Below are 24,718 nucleotides of genomic sequence, written 5' to 3'. Positions count from 1 at the left end.
TTTTATATCACTTAACTATACAAACATGTCACTTAACTATATAAACGTCATTGATAAGGGCTCCTCTGCAGCTCCTTCACGATTAACATATACATGCGTATGAATGTACCCACACATTGGAAAAGACCCTGCCTGATTTTGGGATTGAGGGCAGAAGGACAAAAGGGCCACAGAGGATGAGACGGTTGGCTGGCATCACCAATTCAATCGACATGAACTTGGGCAAACTCTGCGGAGATGGTGAGGGACAGGCAGGCCTGGTGTGTTACAGACCATGAGATTGCGAAAAATCAGACACGAATGGCGACCGAACAACCACCTATGAATGTATACATTCCATTCTAGTCACATTCAGATTAAAAAAAGGAGGCCTGGCCTGAAACACCGTTCCTGTTGCTCGTGATGCCTTTCTGAAATTAGAACACTTTTGTCAGTTCATCCGCCTCCAGAACAGAAAAACAAAAGTTTAAAAATAAAAGATACAGTGTCTGATTATAAAATTAATTCTCTGATGCTGTTCTGCCGTCCAACACTTTTTTCCATTTCCACGGCCAGCTGTCGAAGGTTGACGTTACGCAGCCGCTGAGACCGTTACAACTATTCATTTAACGGAAGCCCAAACATCGGCAGGTTGCGCCACCCCGGGACGTGGTCACCCGCGCTGAGGGGAGGCCTCACTCGGGGAGTCGGCCGGGGCTGGACCCCGAACGCGCGACGCTGGGGAGAGGCGCTTCGCCTGCACGGGGGCGAATCTGCAGGGCTTCCCGCGGATCGCGCTTCGTCACGTCCCCCTCAGGAGAAGGTCAGGGACGGCGAGGGAACGAAACGTCAGAAGTGCCCACGCCGCGAAATGAAAGGTCAGAATACCAAGCTGAGGCCCGGCTCCGCCGCCCCCGCCAGCTGACCCACGGCCGGGCCCTCTCGCCCGCGCGCGCTCTCCGGGCCGCGCCAGACCCACACTTCCGCCCTCAGACGCCTCGGCGCCCTCGGGCTGCGTGACGTGATCCCGGCCGGCGCGCTGACGTCAGTGGGCGTCGGGGTGGGCCTCGCGCGGGCGAGGAGCCTGTGGCGCGCTGGAGCCCAGCTACCCGGCCGCCCCTTCTGCTGGCGTCGCTGTTCAAGGGGCTGAGGAGGCTCCGGGCGGCCGAGCCGTTTCCGCGTTTGCTGCGCCGGCCCCGCGGTGAGTGCAGCTCCTTCCGGGCCCCGCGGTGCGAGGCGGCTTGGAGCGCGCGGGCCTGTGGGGCTCGCTTCCCTGCGGCTGCGGTTGGGAGGACCGGGACGACAGGGCCGGGGCCCTTCGGCCGGGAGCTGGGGGGTCGCGGCGAGCTCTCCGCTCTCCTCACTCTCGCCGACGCGTTTCATTCGGAAGCCCCGACTCCAAAAGTTGCAGTCGAAAGTAAATTTTTTAAATTGGCCTGTTGGCGAGCCTCCTCTGGCCGCCGCCCACTTTTGTGGCCATTGGACGCAGCCCAAGATGTTGGTCAAGCTTCTGCAGGGTTTTAAACTTAGCCCTCGGTGGTGTTTCGTTTAGTGTGTTCGAAGGAGGACAGTTCTGTGGGAGCGAGGTCTGCTGTTTAAGATCGCTTCAGCCGCTCTCTGCCACTTTCGTGGTCCACTGTGTGTTGTGAGAAATAGCGCTGGGAAATTAAAATTCCGGTTTCCCTTCTTTTTCCTTGCAGTCTGTCTCTCGGCCTCAACCCCCAAAGCCACAAGTTTGCTTTGAGAGGGCAAAACCACTGTAGGGTGCTTGTGGACAAAAGTCTGTGAACACATAACGCCAAGCTCTGGTGTAACGGAAGCTTTCTTGCAAGGGGTCGCATTCCCAAGGCCGGTGTTTCACAGAGCCGTTGTGGGGTGTATTATTTTTGAGCTGCTTTCTGTGGCTGTTGCTTTGGATTGTAAGGGCGTTGTAGAGTTAAAGGGTTATCATTTATTAATGAGTTCCTGACGCATTTTACTCTCACTGGTGAGTTTTCCGAGTTCTGGAGAGACTTGATATTAATAAACAACATCGTGAGTGTCCGATTCTTTGCGACCCCAGAGGCTGTAGCCCGCCAGGCTCCTCTGTCCATGGAATTTTCCAGGCAATATTGGAATGGGTTGTCCTCTGTTACATCGTCTAAATAACTGCTGTTCTGTTGCTGATGGGTGCCGTCTCTTTCATTACTAGTGCCCCTTTCGCTCTAGCAAACTGCCAGAGATATTACCCTTAAAGTATGTATTAAAGGTGTCACCAGAGGAGGAGAGGAGACCAAGAACAAAATAGGCTTCTGTGTCCATCTTTCTTCTTCAAAGTTGTACGTTAAAAGAAATGCATATTTAATGCTATGGGCAATAAATTGCATTTATTTTGATAAAGAGCTTTTCTAATTAGTTTTGGTGACAAATTGCTGAAATTTGAGATGTATTATCTAAAGTGTAAATCACTTTTAGAATTTATTGAATAAGTTGAAAAGAATATGTAAATTGTATTCACCGTGAAAATACAGTTTTCTAAAATAGCTTTTGTTTTTCTTTTTCAGATTTACAGCCCTGGAGAATCTACTTTTTTCCCCTCATTTTTTGCCCTGCAGTAATAAATCCCATTATGGACACCCAGAAACTTTATAAAGGGATATAGTTTGAATTTTGGGGAGTGTATGACTTATACTTTTAAAATATGAAGGGTTTTCAGAAACAAGGCTAGTAGAGTTAATTACTGGCATATTATTCGTGAGCAGTGTTGCTGATAGAGTATCTTGTTAGGCATTTGTGATAATACTAGAACAGTCAAGTGGTATCTTGATAAACTTGATTTACCTTTAAATACAAAATGAGTGATATTATAGATGCCTGATTCTTAACTGAAAGACAAGTTATGTAAAAAGGTTCTGCAGTAGAAGCTTTATGGTTAACTAGTTAAGTTTATGGAGACAATATCTTCAATTGACCAAGTATAATAAAGTGGTATGCAAAGTTAGGAAGAAAGACAGCATAATGTTGATGCTGCAGGAAATGAAAACAAATATAGACAATATTAACAAAGATGAGTTATCAGCTTGTGAGTTTTAACATCGTACACAGTATATAACAGATTTAGGTTCAACAATGCTTGTACGTGTTGACATCCTCCAAAATTGTTAACTGAAGCTACTTTAACTTTCTCAAGTAAATACTGTGATGATAAGCTATGTGAAATTAGCCTTTAGATAATGTGACCATATGAAGACTTATTATTTACTAGAATAAAAGAAGAGTTTTTAATAAAAAATAAAAGTGTTTGGAGGGAAAGAAGTCTGCATATAGTTTTTTTTTTTTCTCTTGTACTATGGCCATTAATCAGCTTGATATCCAGGCTTTGTAGTTTGTAACCAAAAGCAAATTAAAGGCATAAGTACCGTGTCTTTGTTTAGAATTTTGGGAATATAAACTTCCTTGAAAAATCAAGGAGTGTTAACATATTTTCAAAAGTGTCTCAGCTTCTTTCAGTCTGTTTAGTATTATACCAAATAGTGAACAGAGCTAGCACTTGAGTTAATATAGTCCTAAAGAGTATTAAATAGTATTTTGATTATATAGGAGAGAGGGTCATCCTACCTGGGGTAAATTCAGATGTAAATCCAGTAAAGAAGGTGTAGTGAATTTTACATGATTAGGAGCCTATAATTTGATTCTTTTTTATGGTTAAAAAAAAAATCTAATGTGAAGAGAAGAGAAGTTTCATGTAAAGGATTTTTGCTCTCAAAAAGTAAAAATCACTCATGCACAAAACTACCTCCCAAAGACTTGTCCCGGATCCCTCGTATCGAAAAATTAAGAGTGTGATGGAAGATAGCACAGTCTTGTCAAATTGGACAATTGGCAACAAACAAAAAATGACATACGACTTTTCATGTGAACTGTACCGAATGTCTACATATTCAACTTTCCCCACTGGTGTTCCTGTCTCAGAAAGGAGTCTTGCTCGTGCTGGTTTTTATTACACTGGTGTGAATGACAAGGTCAAATGCTTCTGTTGTGGCCTGATGCTAGATAACTGGAAACAAGGAGACAATCCTATTGAGAAGCATAAACAACTATATCCGAGCTGTAGCTTTATTCAGAATCTAGTTTCTGTAACTAGTCTGGAATCCACTTCTAAGAATGCTTCTCCAATGAGAAACAGTTTTACTCACTCATTATCACCCACTTTGGAACATGGTAGATCATTCAGTAGTTCTTACTCCAACCTTTCACCAAACCCTATTAATTCTCGAGCAGTCGAAGACTTTTCCCCATTGAGGACTAACCCCTACAGTTATGCCATGAGTACTGAAGAAGCGAGATTTCTTACTTATCAAATGTGGCCATTAACCTTTCTGTCACCGTCAGAATTGGCAAGAGCTGGCTTTTATTATATAGGACCTGGAGACAGGGTAGCCTGCTTTGCCTGTGGTGGGACACTAAATAACTGGGAACCAAAGGATGATGCTATGTTAGAACACCAGAGACATTTTCCCAACTGTCCATTTTTGGAAAATTCTCTGGAAACGCTGAGGTTCAGCATTTCAAATTTGAGTATGCAGACACATGCAGCTCGCCTGAGAACATTTATGTACTGGCCATCTACTGTACCAGTTCAGCCCGAGCAGCTTGCAAGCGCTGGTTTCTATTATGTAGGTAAGAAAATGTATAGCTATATATTTTATCTAATTCATTTTGATTAATATATCAGAACACGTGTGTATTCAGTTATTCTTGTGTTTTCTTTAGGTCGCAATGATGATGTCAAGTGCTTTTGTTGTGATGGTGGCTTAAGGTGTTGGGAATCTGGAGATGACCCATGGGTAGAACACGCCAAGTGGTTTCCAAGGTAATTGTTTTGAAAGGTATTTGTATACACAACTCTGTATAAAAGATGTAGGCATGTTTGTGTGTTTTAAGTTTACATTTCAGTATAAAAGAGCTTCTTTATACCATTAGAGAATTAGCCTTTTAAGACACCAAATTGTAACATTAGTTATTTTGGTAGAAAAATGTAGAATATTCTGTGATTTTTTTTCTTTTATAAACCATGTATTCAGGATATAATTTAACTTATTCTTGATGCCAGTTATGGCCATACATTACATTTATGTATTTTCCATTTTGGTTTAAAGTATAAAAATATGTAAAGTAGAGCAAAAAGGGGATACGTTAGAAAAAAATAAGGAAAAAGAAAAAGAAGGGACATTAAGTGAATCTAGGAATAGGACAAATATAAAATGCATAAAATAAAAACCTGATTGTATAATCAGTTTTAAGTGACAATAATTGTAAATTATTTTTCTCTGTACAATTTTATCTTTTTGTGATATGTCACGTATCTCTCTTTAGTCACTCTGTTTCTACCAGTATGTCCTATTTTTTTTACTATAGCCTGGAAAGAATTTAGAGGCAGTGCTGTTGGTGGAATGTTATTGAGTAGTTGTATGAACTTGGACAAGTCATGTGACCCCTTTGAGCCTTTCCTCATCTATAAAATGAGGCAGTTGAAATAGGTAATACTGTCTTTTAAAAATTGTAAAATGTACATTATACAGTTTTGTGGCATTAAGTACATTCACCTTATTCCTCATTCATCACTACTGTCCGTTTCCAAACTTTCTTATCTTTCCAAACTGAATCTTGTATTCATTTCATTAATTCCTCATATTCCCAGCCCCTGGCAACCACCATTCTACTTTCTGTCTCTGTGAATTCAACTGTTTTAGGTACTTTGTAAGAGTGGAATCATATCATATAGATAATGTTTCAACTGGTGAGTGACTTTCCTAATAATGAGGAATCTCTAAATTATTTTTGTAGGAATTGTCATAATTGTATTTATTTTTGGCCTCTCCTTGTGTCTTCTGGGATCTCAGTCCCCATTCGGGTGTTGAATCTGGGCAACAGCAGTGAAAACACCAAGTCCTAACTGGACCACCAGGAAATTCCCAATTGTCAGAATTTTAAATGACTTGATTGTACTTGGCTTTATGAGATGGGCTTATTCTGTTATTTGGAATTTAACACTGTATTAAAAAGACAAAAACAGCTTTCTGATTAGCAGTGTTTCATTTGTTACAATTTTTCCTTTATAAAGCAAGACCAAACAAAATTTTGGTTTATTTCTGTAATTAGTGTTTTGCTTGAAATGGTTACATAAGGGAAAAGGCCAGGAGTGCTTTTTGTAAAAACTTCTGAAAAGAACAAATTTCAATTGTGGATAGTTTTTCATCTCAGAAAATGAAAACCCAAAGTGGATAATCGTTATCACTGTATTTTAACACAGTTTATTCACTTATTAAATATTTGCATGCCTACTAGATACTATTTTACTTCTGTTTTTTCTCTTTCAACATTTTTAGTCAAAATCATTCAAAAGAATTTCCTTTTTCATAAGTATTAATATTTACACGACAGTGTAGAATCAAATGAAAAGTCAATCCAAAGCAAAATGAAGAAGAGAAATTAAAGAGAAAGGCAAAAATTGTGGTACTATTACAAATGAGGTTGAAAATAAAACTGGCAAATAAAGGCTGGTTTTGCAGCTGACCAGTAAGAATACTGGGATTCATCTAAATTGAGCATGATAATTCATGACACTAATAACATTATCTGATGGCAAGTCTTAGGAATAAGTAGTTAGAAGTAACAATGGAAAATCATGATGATCTTTTTTTCCCCCTTCTAATATCATTTTTTAAAAATTGAAATATAGTTAACATACATAATATGTTTCAGGTATGCTGTGTCCTGATTTGATGTTTGCATACATAAGCCATGATAAGCCTAGTAACCATTTGATCCTATACAGTTATTGCAGTATTATTGACCATATTAAAAAATTATTTTTCTTTGAAGTATAATTGTTTTTGGGGCTTCCCTGTTGACTCAGACAGTAAAGAGTCTGTCTGTAATGCAAGAGACCTGGGTTTGATCTCTGGGTGGGGAAGAACCCCTGGAGAAGGGAATGTCTGCCCACTCCAGGATTCTTGCCTGGAGAATTCTATGGACAGAGGAGCCTGGTGGGCTACAGTCCATGGGGTTCACAAAGACTCGGCCACGACTGAGTGACTAACACTTCAACAACAACGTCATAATTGCTTTGGACCACATTTCTTTTTGCTGTATGTATATTACATCCCCATGGCTTATTTATTTTATCATTGAATTTTATATCTAAATCCCTTTCACCTATTTCCCTATATCCTTCTGAATGCTGCTTTAGATGCTGGAGATGCTAACAGTGAATAAGACAAGACAAAAATCTTCGTCCTCATAGAATTTATTGGAAGGAGGAAATATGGAGCAGCCATGTTCAGTATACTTCCTATCTTTAGTCATTATAAGTTAATCAGTCCCAGGATAAAAATAATTTAGACCTATATTAAGATGAGGAACAGTGACAAGCTATGTTCTCGGCATGATGAACTTGAGTCATGAGCATGCTTACATGATCTCTACTAAATCTACCCCAGTCACCACTTGAAGGACATTGGGTTGTTTCCAATTTGGAGCAATAATGAATAAAGTCACTCTAAAAATTAGTAAACCTTTGTGAACATGTTTTCATTTTGTTGAGGTAAATACTTTAAATACTTAGAATTGGGATTAGTGGGTTGGATGGCAAGTTTTGTTTACCATTGTAACTTTAGAAGAAACTGCCAAATTGTTTTCTGAAGTGGCTGTATCATTTTAAATTCACACTAGGAATGTATGAGACCTCCAAGTATTTCAGATTCTCAATGACATGTGGTGATGTCTTTTTGATTTTAGCCATTCTAATAGATGTGTAGTGGTATTTCCCTGTTATTTTAATTAGCATTCCTTAGTGATTAATGATGTTTCTTTGCTATCTAAATGTTTATTTGCTGTCTATATAAGTTGTCCCTCAGTGTCAGCAAGGAATTGGTTCCAGGACACTCCCAGGGTTTTGCCTCAAGAAACCAAAATCCATGGGTGCTCAAGTTCCTCATATGACATAGTAGAGTCAGCCCTTTGTATCTGTGGGTTCTTAATTCTTGGAGCTGTAGTTTCTTTGAAGAAGTGTCTCTTTTAAAGAAGTTTTTTTTTAATTGCTGGTTTTGAGAGTTCTTAATGTATTCTAGATACAAGTTCTGCATCAGGTGTGTTTCACAACATTTCAGTCTGTAACTTGTTTTTTAATTTTTTTTAACAGTGTATTTGATGAGCATAAGTTTTTAATTTTGATGATGTCAGTTTATCAATTTTATCTTTTATGGATTATGCTGTTGGTTTATTAGCTAAGAAATCTTTACTTAACCTAAGCACAAAAAGATTGTCTCCTTGTTTTCTTCTAGAAGTTATATTGTTTTAGGTTTTGTATTTAAGCATGTGGTCCATTTTTAGTTTGTTTCTGTGTACAGTATGGACATAGATCAAGGCTAATATTTATGAATATTGAGTTGTCTATGTCCATTTGTTGAAAAAACAAAAGGGAAGAAACAGAAACAGATGTTATATGAACTTCCTGGAATAACTATTGAGAAATTCTAGTAATTTGAAAACAAATATTTGGGAAACACTGTCACAGTATATATAGATGAAAATACTTGATCCTCTTATTTTTTTAGGGGGTTTGTGCTTCCTGTATAATGGAAGAGTGGACAGTGGAGAAAGATTAGCAGTCATTTTGTGAAAGATCATATTTTAGGCATACCACATTACAGTTTCTAAAACTTACGTTAAACTCCCACAGTAAATTGTCTAGAACAGCATTTTTCAAGTTTTACCTTTTTCTCCTTTGAGGTCGAGACTCGTTTATTGTTGTTATTGTATTAATGTAATCAGATAAAAATATCACTGTATCAATGCAAAGTAAAAATTTGTGACGTTTTATGAGAATTTTGTTCCTGTTAGGTGTATATTTGTACTAGGTTGTGATGTAAAATGTTTGTACTATGGGATATAGTCCAAGAGTTTGAAAACCACTTTTCTAGAATGATCAGAGTATATTTTTGGCATAAAATAATTAAAAAATTTTTTTCTCTTATGATTTAGGTGTGAGTTCTTGATACGTATGAAAGGGCAGGAGTTTGTTGGTGAGATTCAAGCTAGATATCCTCATCTTCTTGAACAGGTAAATATGTTTTTATAATTGGCAACATTGGATTCTCCTAGATAACAATTACAAAATATGATTAAAAGTGATCTTTATATCTTTTTAAAGTTAAATTATAGTTATATGTTTTATGTCCATCTTAATGACACTTTTAAGTTTCATTTTCAGACTACCATGTTTATTCGTGGCTTTTAAAAATTATTTTTTAATTTTTTGAAAAGTCACACAACCTGCCCCTGTACAAATTTGTGTTAGGGTTGGAGAAGAGTCTTTAGTATCTCCTCCGTCTTTTTGAGAAAAATAAACAAAAAATAACTCTTTAGGAGTTTGGAACCTCAGAGAGTGGTTAAGCTGAAATACAACTTTCTAAGTGGAATGAGAAATCATTAATACTTTTTCCTGCTTTCCTGATACTTGAATTCTAATATGGAATTAGCTGAATTTTACGGAAATATTTTATGGTGATTAAGATAAAACATAGCAAAGGCAGTATGTAAATTACCCAGTTTTCAAAGCATGTTCATAGTACTTAAGATAAACTTATCTTAATGTTGCTATGCTCAGATTGTTTGCGATTCTGGATTTTACCTATTATCTTTTTTTGTTTCCTGTTTCATAGCTGTTATCAACTGCAAATACTCCTGGAGATGAAAATGCTGATCCACCAAGTATGTATGAAAATATCCAAATAAAGAATAGGATTTAAGAGTATTAAAAATAAAAGTTTGTAAATAAAGGATTTCTGAGGTTATAGAAAAAAGTGCTAAGAAGTTAGCTAGTAAATATTATGTATCTTTCTATTCTCTAGAGAAGGGAATGGCAACCCACTCCAGTATTCTTGCCTGGGGAATTCCATGGAAAGAGGAGCCTGGTGGGCTGCCGTTCATGGGGTTGCAGAGAGTTGGACATGACTGAGCACATACACACACATCTATCTTCTAAGATTCATGACATTTTTAGAGGATTCTTGGAAGTATTGTGGTTTTTGTTCTTAAAGTGCTCATATTCTAATTGGGGAGACAAGATAGGATTATCAAATGAGAGGAGCAAATAATAAGCCCTCCAAAGAGGGAAAGTTTGCTGTAAACTATCATGTTTGGAAAGGCACAGGTTACATGACTTGAGAATTGGGGTAGAAAAGTAGGTATTTGCCTGGTATGTAGTATTTTAGTGCAAGGGTAGGAAATACATCTTCTGGTTATAATTTAATTTTAGCTACATCTGGCAGTTAGTGTAAAGTGTTACTTAGTCTCCTGTTACCTTATTAACTTTCTGTCTGGATGATCTAACCAGTGTTGGAAGTGGAATATTGAAGTTCCCTTCTATTATTATATTCCTCTGTATTTCTTCCTTTAGTTATGCTAATATTTACTTTGGATATTTAGATGCACCAGTGTTTTATTGCATATAAGTTTACAGTTGTTTTATGTATTCTTGATGAGTTGACCTCTTCATCACTGTTATAGTTATTTTCTTTGTCTCTTAGCACTAATTTTGACTGAAAGTTTATTTTATGTAAGTAGAGCAACTCCTTATCACTTTAGATTATCATTTGCCTAGAACTTTTATATCTTTTCACTTTCAGCCTTTTATATCTTTCCACTTACAGTCTTTCTGTGTCCTTAAAGCTAAGGTGATTCTTTTGTAGGCCGCATACTTTTAGATCTTGTGGGGTTTTTAAATCCATTCAGCCAGTCTGTATCTTTTGATTGGAGAATTATTTACATTTAAAATACTGATATATAAGGACTTTTTACTGTATTTTTGTTAATTATTTTCTGACTGGGTTTTTTTTTTTTTTTTTAGTTCCTTTGTTCATTTCTTCCTCTCTTGCTGTCTTCATCTCTGACTTAATTTCTGTAGTAGTGTACTTTAATTTTTCTATTGTATTTTCTGTATCTACTGTAGGTTTTTTCTTTGTGTTTACCATGAAGCTTACATAAAATATCTTACAGATATAATAGTCTGTGTTAAGCTGATAACAGCTTAATCATTTAGAGAAACTACAGTTTACTTAACCTCACCCCATGTTTTACACTATTGATGTCATACTTTCAGTTCAGTTCAGTTCAGTCGCTCAGTCATGTCCGACTCTCCGCGACTTTATATCTTTTTATATTCTGAATCTAGTAACAAATTATTGGAGTTTTAGTTGTTAGTATTGTTTTTTATTTTTCTGTAAGTACTCCTTTTAAGAAAATTTTTTATTGAAATATAGTGGATTTACAATGATGTGTAGTTTCAGGTGTACAGCATAGTGATTCTGTGATACTATATATTCATTCTTTATCAGATTCCTTTCCCATATAGTTTGTAGTAGAATATTGAATAGAGTTCCCTGTGCTATACCATAGGTCTTTGTTGGTTATCTCTTTTATATATAGTAGTGTGTGTATGATAATCCCATGCTTCTAATTTATCCCTTTCCCCAGAATTTCCCCTTTGGCTGTCATAGGTTTGTTTCTGAAATCTATGAGTCTGTTTCTGTTTTGTAAGTTAAATCATTTTAAAAAAACATTTAGATTTCACATATGAGCAATATCATATGTTTGTCTTTCTCTGTCTGACTTAGTATGTTAATCTCTGGGTCCATTCATGTTGCTTCAAATGGCATTATTTCGTTCGTTCTTTGTGGCTGAGTTAATTCCATCATATGTATGTACCACATCTTCTTTATCCATTCCATTGTCAGTGGACATTTAGGTTTCTTATGTGTCTGGCTGGGCTTTCCAGGTGGCTCAGTGGTAAAGAATCCACCTGCCAAACAGGTGATGTGGATTTGATCAGTCCCTGGGTTGGGAGGATCCCTTGGAGAAGGAGATGGCAACCCATTCCATCAGAACTTTTGCCTGGGAGATCTCATGGACAGAGGAGACTGGCGGGCTACAGTCCATGGGGTCACAAGAGTCGGACACAGCTTGGTGACTAAACAACAGCATTGTCTTGACTGTTGTAAATAATGCTGCAGTGAATATTGAGGTGCATGTATTTTTTTGAATTAACGGTTTTCTGCAGATAGATGCCCAGGAGTAGGATTGCTGAGTCATATGGTAGCTACAGTTTTAGTTTTTTAAGGAACCTCCATACTGTTCTCCATAGTGGTTATAACCAATGTACATTCCCACCAATAGTGAAGGAGGGTTCTCTTTTCTTCACTCCCCCTCCAGCATTTATTTTTGTAGACTTTGATATTAGCTGTTCTGACCAGTGTGAGGTGATACCTCATTGTAGTTTTCATTTCTATTTCTGTGATAACTAGTGATGCTCAGCATCCTTGCATGTGCTTTTTGGCCATCTGCATGTCTTCAGAAGATCTTCTGTCTCTTTTTGATTGGGTTTATTGTTTTTACATAGAGCTGCATGAACTCTGTATATTTTAGAGATTAATTCCTTGTCAGTCACTTTGCAAATATTTTCTCCCATTCTGTAGGTTGTCTTTTTGTTTTGTTTATGGTTTCCTTTGCTGTGCAAAATTTATTAGTTATATACATTTACTATATTTTATATAGTAAATGTTTTTTTAACTTACACTAGACATACAATTACAGTATAGTGTGTTCTGAATTTTACCTACATACTTAATTTTACCAGTTAAGTTTTATACTTTTGTGTGTTTTCATGTTATTATTTAAGGTCTCTTCATTTTAACTTGAAGAAATCATTTTAGCATTTTATAAAACAGGTTTTATGTTCATGAACTCTGTCAACTTTTGTTTGACTGGAATGTCTTTATTTCTCTTTCATTTCTGAAGGACAATTTTGCCAGTATTTGTTTTGCTGAAAGTTGTACTTTTATTTTGGTTTCAAAGGATTCATTAACAAAAGAAATTGCTTGTTACACACAAGTAAACAGTTTCAATATTTCATATTCAGTAAGTAAGTTGGCTTAATTTCAGTGTACAGTCATTAAAAGAAAAGAAATAGAAACAGTAGAGAGAAGTAACAGCATATACATCTCTTCATTGGGCCAACACCCACATTGATCTAGTATTGAACAGTGCTGGAAGTCCCACGTAACAGCAGTCTGGAGTCCTAACTGGGAAGGGGTCCTGTCAGTACATCCACCACACAGGCCAGACTTCAGATGGCAGCTTTGGGAGCTCCTGCTTATTGATCCTAGGCCACAAACTGATAACAGTTTGCATGCAGAAATGCAGTTCTGGTTTTTCTTTAACTTTTACAGTGCTGTTTGTTTCATCTTGTAAATCATAAAGTTCTTTAGACTCTGAGGGCCTGATTAGGTCCCCAGGGGCTTAAGAAATTCTAAGGCTGGATTTCCCTGGTGGTCCAGTAGTTAAGAATCAACCAGCTAATGCAGGGACACCAGTTCAATCCCTGGTCCGGGAAGATTCCACATGCTGCAGAGCAATTAAGCCCATATGCTACAACTACTGAGCCCGTGCTCTGCAACACAAGAAACCACCACAATAAGAAACCTGCACGTTTCAACTAGAGAAAGCCTGTGCAGCAAACAGACCCAGTGCAACCAAAAATAAATGAATAAATAAATAATCAAATATAAAGCACTTGTTAAAAAAAAAATTCCAAGACCCACTGCCTTTCTTATCTGAAGTGCTGCTTGATTTGCTGGTAACGATTGGTGTTCATGCATGCAGGCAGGCATGTAGTCCAGGCAAGGTCAGAAGTCGGTTAGAAGTATGCTCCCCTACTTCTGAAGCCTGATCGAGACTACCTTCATTTTTAATTTCCCAAACAGTGTTCTTGGTTGGCATTTATTTTTCTTTTAGCACTTGGATATATTAAGTCTTTCTCTCCTAGCCTGCAAGGTTTCTGCAGAGAAATGTGTTGATAGCCTTAGGGGGTTCCCTTGTAGGTAATGATTCGTTTTTTTCTTGCTGCTTTCAAAATGCTTTCTTTGTCTTTTTGTTTTTAATATTTTGACTATAATGTGTCTTGGAATAATCTCTGGCCTGATCTTGCTTGGGGTTCCCTGTACTTGCTATTTCTGAATATCCATATCTCTGCTAAGATTTGGGAACTGAAGTTTTAAGCTATTATTGCGTGAAGTAAGCTTTCTACCCTTTTTTCTGTCCTCTGGGATTCCTGTGATGTAACCGTTCATCTGCTTGGTGGTGCCCTATAATTCATGTGGTCTTCCGTCACTCTTTTTTATTCTCTTTGTTCCTATAACCGGCTAATTTCAAATGATCTCCATTTGGGTTCTCATTCTTTTTTTCTGCATGATCAAGTCTGTTGAATTTCTCTTTTGATTTTCAGTTCTGTCCTTTTATTCTTCAGCACCAGGTTTTCTGTTTGATTCTTTTTTCTTTTTCTTGATTAAACTTCTGATTTTGGTTTCTGTTTCTTGTTTAAACTTCTGATTTTGTTCATGCATTGTTATTTTCATTTCTTTTAGTTGTTTACCGTTGTTCTCTTAAATTTTGTTGAGTTTCTTTAAGGTGATGTTGAATTCATTGTCAAACAAATCATAGATCTTCATTTCTTTGGGGTCAGTCTGGATGTTTATTAGTTTCTTTGATGGTGTTGTATGTGCCTGATTTATATATTTATATGCTATATGTAGCCTGGCCATAATATCTGTACATGTGAAGGTGCAAAAACCATTTCCAGTTTTTACTGATTGGTCTTGCCAGGTGAGGCCCTTCTGTCAATTTTGATGGATACAGAGCTGTTTTGGGGTCTGTTGCTGGGATCATAGTCAGTGATTCAGGCACCTGGGTACAAGCCAGTCTTCTCAAAATCACTCTCCTTGGTTTTGGAATATACTAGGCTTTCAGAATCTTATATCTCGATCACAGAGCCTCTCACAAAGGCACTTTGGTCCTTGGACGGATTCCAAATTGTTGTTGAGTGGGGATCCAGATGGGGGACATCTTAATTAGCAATCTTGCTATCATTACTCTGTTGTATCTTTCTTGAGGTATCATCCTCACTTGTCTTCCTGGATACCACATTGTTGATTTTCCCGTTTCCCTGGTTGATCATGAACAATTTCCTTTGGTTTTTACTCCTTTTTCAAACATCTTAAGTGATGGAGTCCCCCTCAACATTCAGCCCAAAGGTAGTTCTCCATTTCCTGAGCTGCAGACTAGCATGTTCAACCACCTGTTTAAATCTCTGCTTGTTTATAATGGGTTTCTCAGAGTTAATAGGACCAGAGCAAACATTTTCTCCCTGCCCTTCGTACCTCAGATGTGCTTCTTCTCTGATCTCCCCTGCTTGGTTAATGGTCCCCACTTGCTGAGGTTGACTTAAGTTAGACATCATCCCTGATTCCTCCTTTTACTTTGTATATTTAAGCTATTAAAAGTCCTTTCATCTCTACCTTTATAATATGTCCCAAATCTTACCACTTCTCTTCATCATCACCACTGTTAACCTGATTCAAGCTTCCATCACCTTTTGTCATAAAATCGTAACAGGTCTCCCTGATTCCATTTTCACTGAAGTTTATCACAGAGCTGCCAGAATCATCTTTTGAAAAAATAAATCAAGTTTTATCAGTCCTACAATATTCTAGCAGACTTAAAATATAAACTCCTCACAAGGCTCTATGTGATCTAGGCCTCACCCTACTCTCTGACTCTGCACCGCCTTACTATTTCTTAAATAATATCAAGCTTTCCTCTTGATGTGAGGCTTTTATACTGGCTGTTCTCTTTGCCTGAAAGACTTCTTTCAGATATTCCCACACTCATTCCTTATCATTCAGATGTTTGCTCTGCTGTTACCCATTCAGACAGGGCTCCACAGACGTTTGAGCAAGAGGGCACATACATAGTGTATATTTATGTTGATTATAAAACAGTTTTCCAGCAGATGGCAGTAAAGTATCTTGAAGAATGATGTCGTCTTATAATTTTCACAAAAGTGCCATACTGGCTAGCATTGACCCTGTTATCAGAAAATGCCTCTCTGATCACCCTATCCTGAATGTCCTCCTGCTGCTTCTTAGTTTGTCTTAACCACCTTATTCTGCTTTATTTTCTTCAGAACATGTGTTGCTGTCTGAAGTCGTATTACTTTAATTCTTTAATCACATTTTTTTAAACCACGTTTTTAGATGTATTCTGTGTGAATTAGTCTTCCACTTTACTGTTCTTCCCATCTTTGTTTTTTGTGCTTCATCTATCCACCTCTTCAGGACCTGTCTATCCTTCAGGTTCAAACTCTAGTGTGATCTTTTTCATTAAGTTTTTGTTGATTTCTCCCACTTTCCTAGCTGAATTGAGATTATTCTCACTTCTAATTTGTGTAGCATCTCAGTTTCCAAAAATAACTGTACAGCAGAGTCATTTGAGGAATTTTTAGGATATTCTTATGTTCCATCCCTAAAGAGTCTCTACCTAAGTAGGTCTAAGATGTGGGAATTGGTATTTTTTAAAAGTGTAACCTGTTACTGGGCTTCCTTGGTGGCTCAGTAGTAAAGAACCCACCTGCCAATGCAGGAGATATGGGTTTGATCCCTGGGTTGGGAATATCCCCTGGAGAAGGAAATGGCAGCCCTCTTCAGTATTTTTGCCTGGGAATTCCTGTGGGCAGAGGAACTTGGTGGGCTATCGTCCATGGGGTCACAGAAGAGTCGGACACAACTTAGCAACTGAACAACAATAACAGCAGCTTGTTATTGCACTCTCATTTGATCCTTATCAGGTTCAAACTTTGGTTGGAGTTATAGGTGACTTGTGCATACAGCTCATCTCCATTACCAGGATATAATCACTGCTAGAGTAAAGATTATATCAGAGTCATTATTGTTCCCTGTATTTTTATATTTATGAAATTTACCCAAATATATATCTTTTAAAATAGTTGTTCATTTTGGACCTGGAGAAAGTTCTTCAGATGATGCAGTCATGATGAATACACCTGTGGTTAAAGCTGCCTTGGAAATGGGCTTTAGTAGAAGCCTGGTAAAGCGGACAGTTCAGAGTAAAATCCTAACAACTGGAGAGAATTACAAAACAGTTAATGATATTGTGTCAGCACTTCTCAATGCTGAAGATGAGAAAAGAGAAGAAAAGGAGGAAGAGAAGGAAAGACAAACTGAAGAAACAGCATCAGGTATTTGGGAATGTGAGTCCCCTGCATTATTTCCATTGAGGACAGTCATAGGACTGTCTCACGTGTTGCAGGACAGTGAGTATCCCTGTCTCTCCACTGACTGCTGGTGGCAGCCAGCAGTCATTTCCAAACCTCACATCCCCTTCACTGTGAGCAATGCATTACCCTAGTTGAGAATCACTGACTACAGTTTTTTTTCTTTTTGAGTGTTTTTTTCTTCCCAAGAAGATCCCTGATTTACACTAATCAGAGGATTTTGTCATAATTTCTTTCTTGAACTATTTTGCCTTTCTCCCTCATACATTAACAGATTTAAACTGTTTTGAAAAAGTAAGATTTTAAAGCTGGGGGCCTGTCTCATTTCTACTTTTTTTTTAAAGTTCCTTTAAATCATATTCTTAACATGGTATTTTACTGTCTAATCCTAGCTTAGTGATCCTTATAGAAAAAATAAAATCCATGATGAAATTCTAGAATTTGATAAGAAGCACTTCCCCAACCCAAAGATCGCAGGGAATTGATTTTGGTTTTTATCCGGATTGTGTTAAGCTTCAGACTTCCACAACAACTCTTTTGAGTAATCATTCCTTTAACAAATACTAACTGAAAATGATCACCTGAACCAAGTACTGTGCTCCTCATGGTGCTTACTTTCAAGGAGCTTAGGGACTAGCTGTGGAAATTAGTATGCAAAATGATAGGGTTACAGGGCCAGTAGAGGTGGAGGTTGCATACATAGTGTAAATTTGACTCTAGAGGTGGAGGTTGCATAGTGTCAATTTGACTGTTCAGGTTGGAAGACACTTTCTGTTTAAGCTTGTAAGTAACGGTAGGAATAGTTTGAAAACTGTATCATTTGGCCATGTAGCAAAATGTTTAAGGTCTGATTTCTAGTTGAGACAAATTTGTGTTGAAATCCTGACTCTGTCAGTTACCAGCTTGGCGATTAATTTAACCGGAACTCCTGTTTTCTCATCTATAAAACAGGGATGATAGTAGTACAGATTGCATGGGGCAGCTATAGGAATTAAATGAGATGTTACAAGTAAAATAGTTTAGCGCCTTTACCTAGCACATCAAAATTTTTTTTAAGTAGATTGCCTTGGGAAGTGGGAGGGTCTTCGTGTAAGAAAGGGCCCAGGGATAGTGAGATTATTAACCAGAGGGCAGGAGGAGAAGGGGACGACAGATGAGATGGTTGGATGGCATCACTGCCTCAGTAGACTTGAGTTTGAGCAAATTCCAGGAGATAGTGCAGGCCTCCTGGAGTGCTGGAGTTCATGGGTCGCAAAGAGTCGGACATGACTGACCAACTGAATGACAACAACAATAAAATACAGGTTAAATGAAATCACTCTAATAAACCTGGGCACCATAGTTTTGTGATTTTCTTGTACTTTGTAAGGTGCAGAGAATAGTCTTGAATTACAGCTTTGGAATTGTTTCTTAATAATCAAAAAAAAGAATAGAGAGGAAGAGTTTAGGATGCTAATAAGAGAAGATCATTAAAACACCTGATTGATACATAGATTAGAATGGGACATAAGCAAAGCCAGGAGACAACTCTTGTGTTAGTAGGGTTGTAAATGACATGGAGCTACAGCATCAGGTAAAGAACAAATCTGTTAGTAGTAAGGTGAATTATTAAGGCAGAAGGATATAAGTTGTGGGCAGAGAAGGGACTTTCATAATTTTGAGATGAATAGTGTGTTTCACTTCTTGGTTGTTGTCACTTGGTCACGTCCAACTCTTTGCGACCCCAAGGAAATGGTCTTTTTTTTTTTTTAACACCTTTACAATAGGCTTCTTTATTTTTCATTAAACTTGTAAATATAGAGATGTAAAAAATGCTAAAGCCTTTGACTGTGTGGATCATAGCAAGCTGTGGAAAACTTTTAAAGAGAGGGGAATACCAGACCATCTTACTGTCTTCCAAGAAACCTGTATGCGGGTCAAGAAGCAATAGTTAGAACCCTGTATAGAATGACTGATTGGTTCAGGATTGAAAAAGGAATATGACAGGGCTGTCTGTTGTCACCCTATGTATTTAACCTGTACACTGAGCACACCGTGAGAAAATCAGGTTTGGATGAGTTTCAAGCTGGAGTCAAGATAGGTGGGAGAAACATCAACAACCTCAGATATGCGGATGAAACCGCTCTAATGGCAGAAAGGAAAGAGGAACTAAAGAACCTCTTGACGATGAAGGAGAAGAGTGAAAAAACTGGCTTAAGACTGAATATTAAAAAGACTAAGATCATGGCATCTTCATGGCAAATAGAAAGGGAAAAGGTGAAAATAGTGACAGATTTCCTCTTCTTGGACTTTAAAATCATTGCGGATGGTGACTGCAGCCATGAAATCAGAAGACGATTGCTTCTTGGCAGGAAAGCTATGACGAACCTAGACAGTGTGTTGAAAACAGAGACAGCAGTCTGCTGACAAAGGTCTATATATTCAAAACTATGGTGGTCGTGTACGGTTGGGAGAGCGGGACCATGAAGAAGGCAGAGCACCAAAGAATTGATGCCTTTGAACTGTGATGCTGGAGAAGACTCCTGAGAGTTCCTTGGACAGCAGGGAGATCAAAGCATTTAGTCTGAAATCAACCCTGAATACTTACTGGAAGGACTGAACAGCAACTTATTTTTTAAGGCTGAAAGAAGGCAATTAAATATTGGTGATTAAGGCATCAAAAGAGGAAGTTTTTGAAAAATACTTCAGGAATTTATGCCTATAGTCTATTTAACAATGGATTTGTGTGGTTTAAGGTTAAAGGAGAAAACATTACTTTAAAAACAAGACTAGGCGATTCATATGCAGTCTTTTAAATTGCTATAAACCTAGACATTTATAAGATATTAGTAGCCAACTATGTGCCAGATACTGTGATAAATACTTCACATATATCTCATTTAATCCTTACAACTCTTTGAGGAAGGTACTGTTATTATCTATATTTTACAGATGAGGAAACTGAGGTGTGTAAAGGTTACGGAACATAGCTACTAAGTGGCTGTGCTTGTGTGGGCAGCTAGGTCTGTCCTAACTCTTCAGCACTGCTTACTGCTTTTATTTCCTGCCCCTGACTCTGAGTCTTTGTTGTTGAGCGCAGGCTATTCTCTAGTTGCAGCAAGTAGGAGCTGCTCTCTGTTGCAGAGTGTGGGCTTCTCACTGCGCTGTCTTCTTTTGTCACAGAACACTAGCTCTAGGCCCGTGGGCTTCAGAGGTTGTGCTGCATGAGCTCAGTAGTTGCAGGGCTCTAGGGTGCGGGCTCGGCAGTTGGGGAGTGCAGGCTTAGTTGCCCTGAAACATGTGGAACCTTCCTGGACTAGGGATCAAACCCATGTTCCCTGCATTGGCAGGCAGATTCTTAACCAGTGAACCACCAGGGAAATTCTGCTTATTACTTCTTAAACATGAAGTTGAAGACACTAATCTAGGAGATTTGATTCCACAACTTATTCTTCCTGTGACATTGGACAGGTCACTGATTCCTCCTTGAGTCTTTCTTACCCTATCTGAAAATAAGAAATGTTCATAACCAACTTGTTTAATTGATAGGATCTTTGTATCTAATGAAACAGTTCATATGAAAATGCTTATAAACGTAATGTGATATAATGCAAAGAGAAGTCAGTATTTCATTGGGGCAAAGTATAGAGGTGGCACATTTATACTATCCTCTAAAATTCTCTTCCTACTTTCTGTAGGATAAAGCAGGATTCTAAGATAGGTTAAAAGATAAGATGTTACAGAAAAACCCAAATGAACCTTTTGACCAACCCAATATATAGACTTAAGTAGGTTACAAAAACAGAGGCCATGTGTATACTACATAGCTGAATGTTCTGAAAATTTTCCAAATGACAGACATTAAGATGCAGACAAGTTAATTTTTTTCTTTTTTTCTAGCTCCTATTTAGTGTCTGAATTGTTCATAGGGTTGGTTGTTAGTGACTGAACGTGGTTGGAGCAGTTCATAATCTAATACATTTTTTTCTTTTTTAACATTGAAGATGATTTGTCATTACTTCGGAGGAATAGAATGGCTCTCTTTCAACAGTTGACGTGTGTGCTTCCTATCCTGGATAATCTTTTAAAGGCCAATGTAATTAATAAACAGGAACATGATATTATTAAGCAAAAAACACAGCTACCTTTACAAGCAAGAGAACTGATTGATACCGTTTTAGTTAAAGGAAATAGTGCTGCCAACATCTTCAAAAACTGTCTTAAAGAAGTTGACCCTACATTATATAAGAACTTGTTTGGTGAGTTTGTTGTACAGTTATTTTTAGAATTGTGTTCATCTTTGTGTTTGGTAAGCAAATTGAATCCAGTTAGCAAACTGTGTACATTTAACTTGTTTTAAAAAAGTGAAATCTTTTATTGCCTAAGTAGCCTGACTAAATAATATCTGATAATATATAGCTAAAATCTCTGTATTCAGTACATAGCAGGGGAAAAATATGTAGTAGGCAAAGCAGTCTTGCATTTGGTAGAGTAACGCTTTAAAATTTTTTTTTAATTGAGGTGTAGGTGGTTTACTGTATTGTGTTAGTTCCAGGTATACAACAGTTATTCAAAATTTTTATAGATTATATTCCATTTATAGTTATGAAATATTGGCTATTTTCTCTGTGCTATACAATGGACCTTGTAGCTTGTTTATTTTATACATAGTAGTTTGTATCCCTTAATCTTCCTACCCCTGTTTTCCCCACCCCCACCCCCACTGGAAATAGTGCTGCCAATAGTTTGTTCTCTACATTTGTGTCTGTGTCTTTTATGTCATATTCACTAGTCTCATTTTTTAAATTCCACATATACGTGGTAACATAGTGTTTCTTTGACTTATTTCACTAAGCACAATACACTCCTGGTCCCATCTGTGTAGTTGCACGTGACAAAATTTTTTTTCTATGGCTGAGTGTTAGAGTGATGTTTTTTTTTTGTTTTTCTTTCCTCAGTGGAAAAGAATATGAAGTATATTCCAACAGATGTTTCAGGTAAAACAAAATTAAGACTTGGGACCAACACAAAATATTACCCTTTAAAAAAAATTATTTATTTATTATTTTTGGCTGTGCTGGGTCTTTGTTCCTGCGCAGGCTTTCTCTGGTTGTGGCGAGTGGAGGCTGCTCTTCATTGCAGTGCATAGGCTTTTCATTATTCTGGCTTCTCTTGCAGAGCACAGGTTCTGGGGTGCACAGGCTTCAGTAGTCACAGTGAGTTTGCTCAGTAGCTGTGGCTCCTGGGCTCTAGAGCATGGGCTCAGTAGTTGGGGTTCCCGGGCTCCAGAGCACAGGCTCAGTAGTTGAGGTTCCTGGGCTCCAGAGCACAGGCTTCAGTAGTCACAGTGCGTGGGCTCAATAGCTGTGGCTCCTGGGCTCTAGAGCACAGGCTCAGTAGTTGGGGTTCCTGGACTCCAGAGCACAGGCTTCAGTAGTCACAGTGCGTGGGCTCAATAGCTGTGGCTCCCGGACTCCAGAGCACGGGCTCAGTAGTTGTGGTGCACAGGCTTAGTTGCTCCACAGCATGTGGGATCTTCCTGGATCAGGGATTGAACTTGTGTCTCCTGCATTGGCAGGCAGATACTTCACCACTGACCCACAGGGCAGCCCCTACCCTTTTATTTTTTTAATGGAAGGTAAAGTAGAAACTGAATTTCACTGAGGTTTTTGTTGTTATAGGTCTGTCCCTGGAAGAACAGTTGAGAAGGCTGCAAGAAGAAAGAACTTGTAAAGTGTGTATGGACAAAGAAGTTTCTATTGTATTCATTCCTTGTGGTCATCTGGTAGTATGCCAGGAATGTGCCCCTTCTCTAAGAAAATGCCCTATTTGCAGAGGTATAATTAAGGGTACTGTTCGTACATTTCTCTCATAAAGGAAAAGTAGGCTGTATGTTAGCTTATGTATAAAAATCTTTAAAATATTGTCTGAAGTTGTTTGAAGTAAAAAAAGGAATTACTGACTCCTTCATTTGTAACATTTGTATTCTCTGCTTTCTTTGGTACTAGTACTTGTGTTTCAAAAAAATGGTGTCATATATAATATTTAATCTTAATCTCTGTTTATATGAAGAGTAAGGTTTATGTTTGAGCTGTGTTAGTGTACATATGTGCATACAGGAGAAGTTAAAGGAGCAGTGTTAATGCTGTTATGTATCATTTTAGGAGTGATTGGATCTGGTATTCTTTCTGAAAGCATTGAATACTACTTTAGAGTACAGTTGGAAAGAACTGGAAACCAGAACTCTGGAGTTTATCACAGTTATATTGCCAAATTCTCATTGGTTCTTTTTTAGTTGTGTTCTTTTTCAAATAGTGGTACAGTGTTGATACAGGGTCCTGGTTCCTACTCAAAAAAAATATTCATAACAATGTCTTTGAGTTCCACAGAACTGGGGCCCCCATCCAGGTGGAGAATGGTAACTTCAGGCTGAACACAAGATTCCTTTAGCACCGCTCTGTTGCCTCACCAGTAACCAATCAGGAAAAAGTGACACACCCTGAAGCCCTCATCCCAAATGTTGCCTCCTATTTCTGGGACCAGTGATGACCATCCTGTTAGGTCTCCTGTTTGACCCCTGTCTGTTTCATCTCTGAGAGGAGCCAACAGTTTCAAGCTAAATTGCTGTTATTACAAGGTGATTTCTGGTTTCAGGCACAGAATGCCTCAACTTAGATCAGGTCGAGAGAGACTTCTGCTTTGCTAGGCAGGCCTGCGCCCATGCACAGCAGGAAGAAGTTACAGAAGAAAGAGACCTCCGCCCCAATTCCCAAGAACTATCTTGAGTTTGAAGTCTCTCAGCGGGGAGTTGTGAGGGGAAGCACACTGACTGAAACCACCCACCTTGGCCAGGCACCATAGTAACCATTTGCAGGTTGTTTTACCACAGCAGGTCCTGGTATGGGTCACAGAACTAATAAGCCACCACCAACCGGAAAAGTTCAGGAAAGGTCAAAACGAGACACCACATGTCTGACCACCTCCCAGAATCCTCACCTCTGGCATCCATTTTGGCTGAACAAGGCATGCACCACCAGGAAGGATTCTGAGTCAGAATGATTGGCTAAAGACAACCCGGAAGCTAATCCCATCACTGTAAAACCCTAGACTGCCAGAGCAGTTCTCCTGGGTTCCCTCACCCTACTGCTCTCCACCTGGGCACCACTTCCTGATAAAATCTCTTTGTCAGAAAAAAAAAAAAAGAAAAGGTGTCATATATAATATTTAATCTTAATCTCTGTTTATATGAAAAGTAAGGTTTATGTTTGAGCTGTGTTAGTGTACATATGTGCACACAGGAGAAGTTAAAGGAGCAGTGTTAATGCTGTTAGGTATCATTTTAGGAGTGACTGGATCTGGTATTCTTTCTGAAAGCATTGAGTACTACTCTAGAGTATTGCTGAAAAGAACTAGAAACCAGGAACTCCAGAGTTTATCAGTTATATTGCCAAATTCTCATTGGTTCTTTTTCAGTTGTGTTGTAAGATAAGGATTTTTCTCTTAGTGGTATAAAAGTTTTTCCCCAGTTTGTGAGAAGCATCTTAATAAAAGGTCTTTAAAAAGACTACATCGATTCACACCAGTTTTTTTTTT

At 38.2% G+C, this 24,718-nt stretch overlaps 1 protein-coding gene across 6 annotated transcripts; it reads left to right on the top strand.

The window, feature by feature from the left end:
• Window positions 1-621: 621 nt before the first annotated feature.
• BIRC2 (baculoviral IAP repeat containing 2) lies at window positions 622-23,729 on the top strand. Of its 6 annotated transcripts, none has more exons than XM_055422868.2 (10): window positions 622-857; window positions 2,523-4,638; window positions 4,732-4,831; window positions 9,004-9,082; window positions 9,684-9,732; window positions 16,859-17,122; window positions 21,130-21,384; window positions 22,084-22,122; window positions 22,807-22,962; window positions 23,515-23,729. In XM_055422868.2, exons 2-10 carry the CDS (start codon window positions 3,741-3,743, stop codon window positions 23,556-23,558), a joined length of 1,884 nt encoding a protein of 627 aa, XP_055278843.1. In that variant the 5' UTR covers window positions 622-857; window positions 2,523-3,740; the 3' UTR covers window positions 23,559-23,729. The 6 variants fall into 6 exon arrangements, with proteins under 6 accessions (XP_055278843.1, XP_055278845.1, XP_055278842.1 ...); XM_055422870.2 differs by lacking the exon at window positions 622-857 and adding an exon at window positions 1,040-1,180 and having other exon boundaries at window positions 16,859-17,110; XM_055422867.2 differs by lacking the exon at window positions 622-857 and adding an exon at window positions 1,040-1,180.
• The last annotated feature ends 989 nt before the right edge of the window (window positions 23,730-24,718 follow it).

This window comes from Moschus berezovskii, chromosome 14, assembly GCF_049115385.1.
Source record: "Moschus berezovskii isolate FMDL1 chromosome 14, NW_MosBer_1.0, whole genome shotgun sequence".
Lineage (NCBI taxonomy): Eukaryota > Metazoa > Chordata > Mammalia > Artiodactyla > Moschidae > Moschus > Moschus berezovskii.
This window is presented reverse-complemented; position numbering and strand designations above follow the sequence as displayed.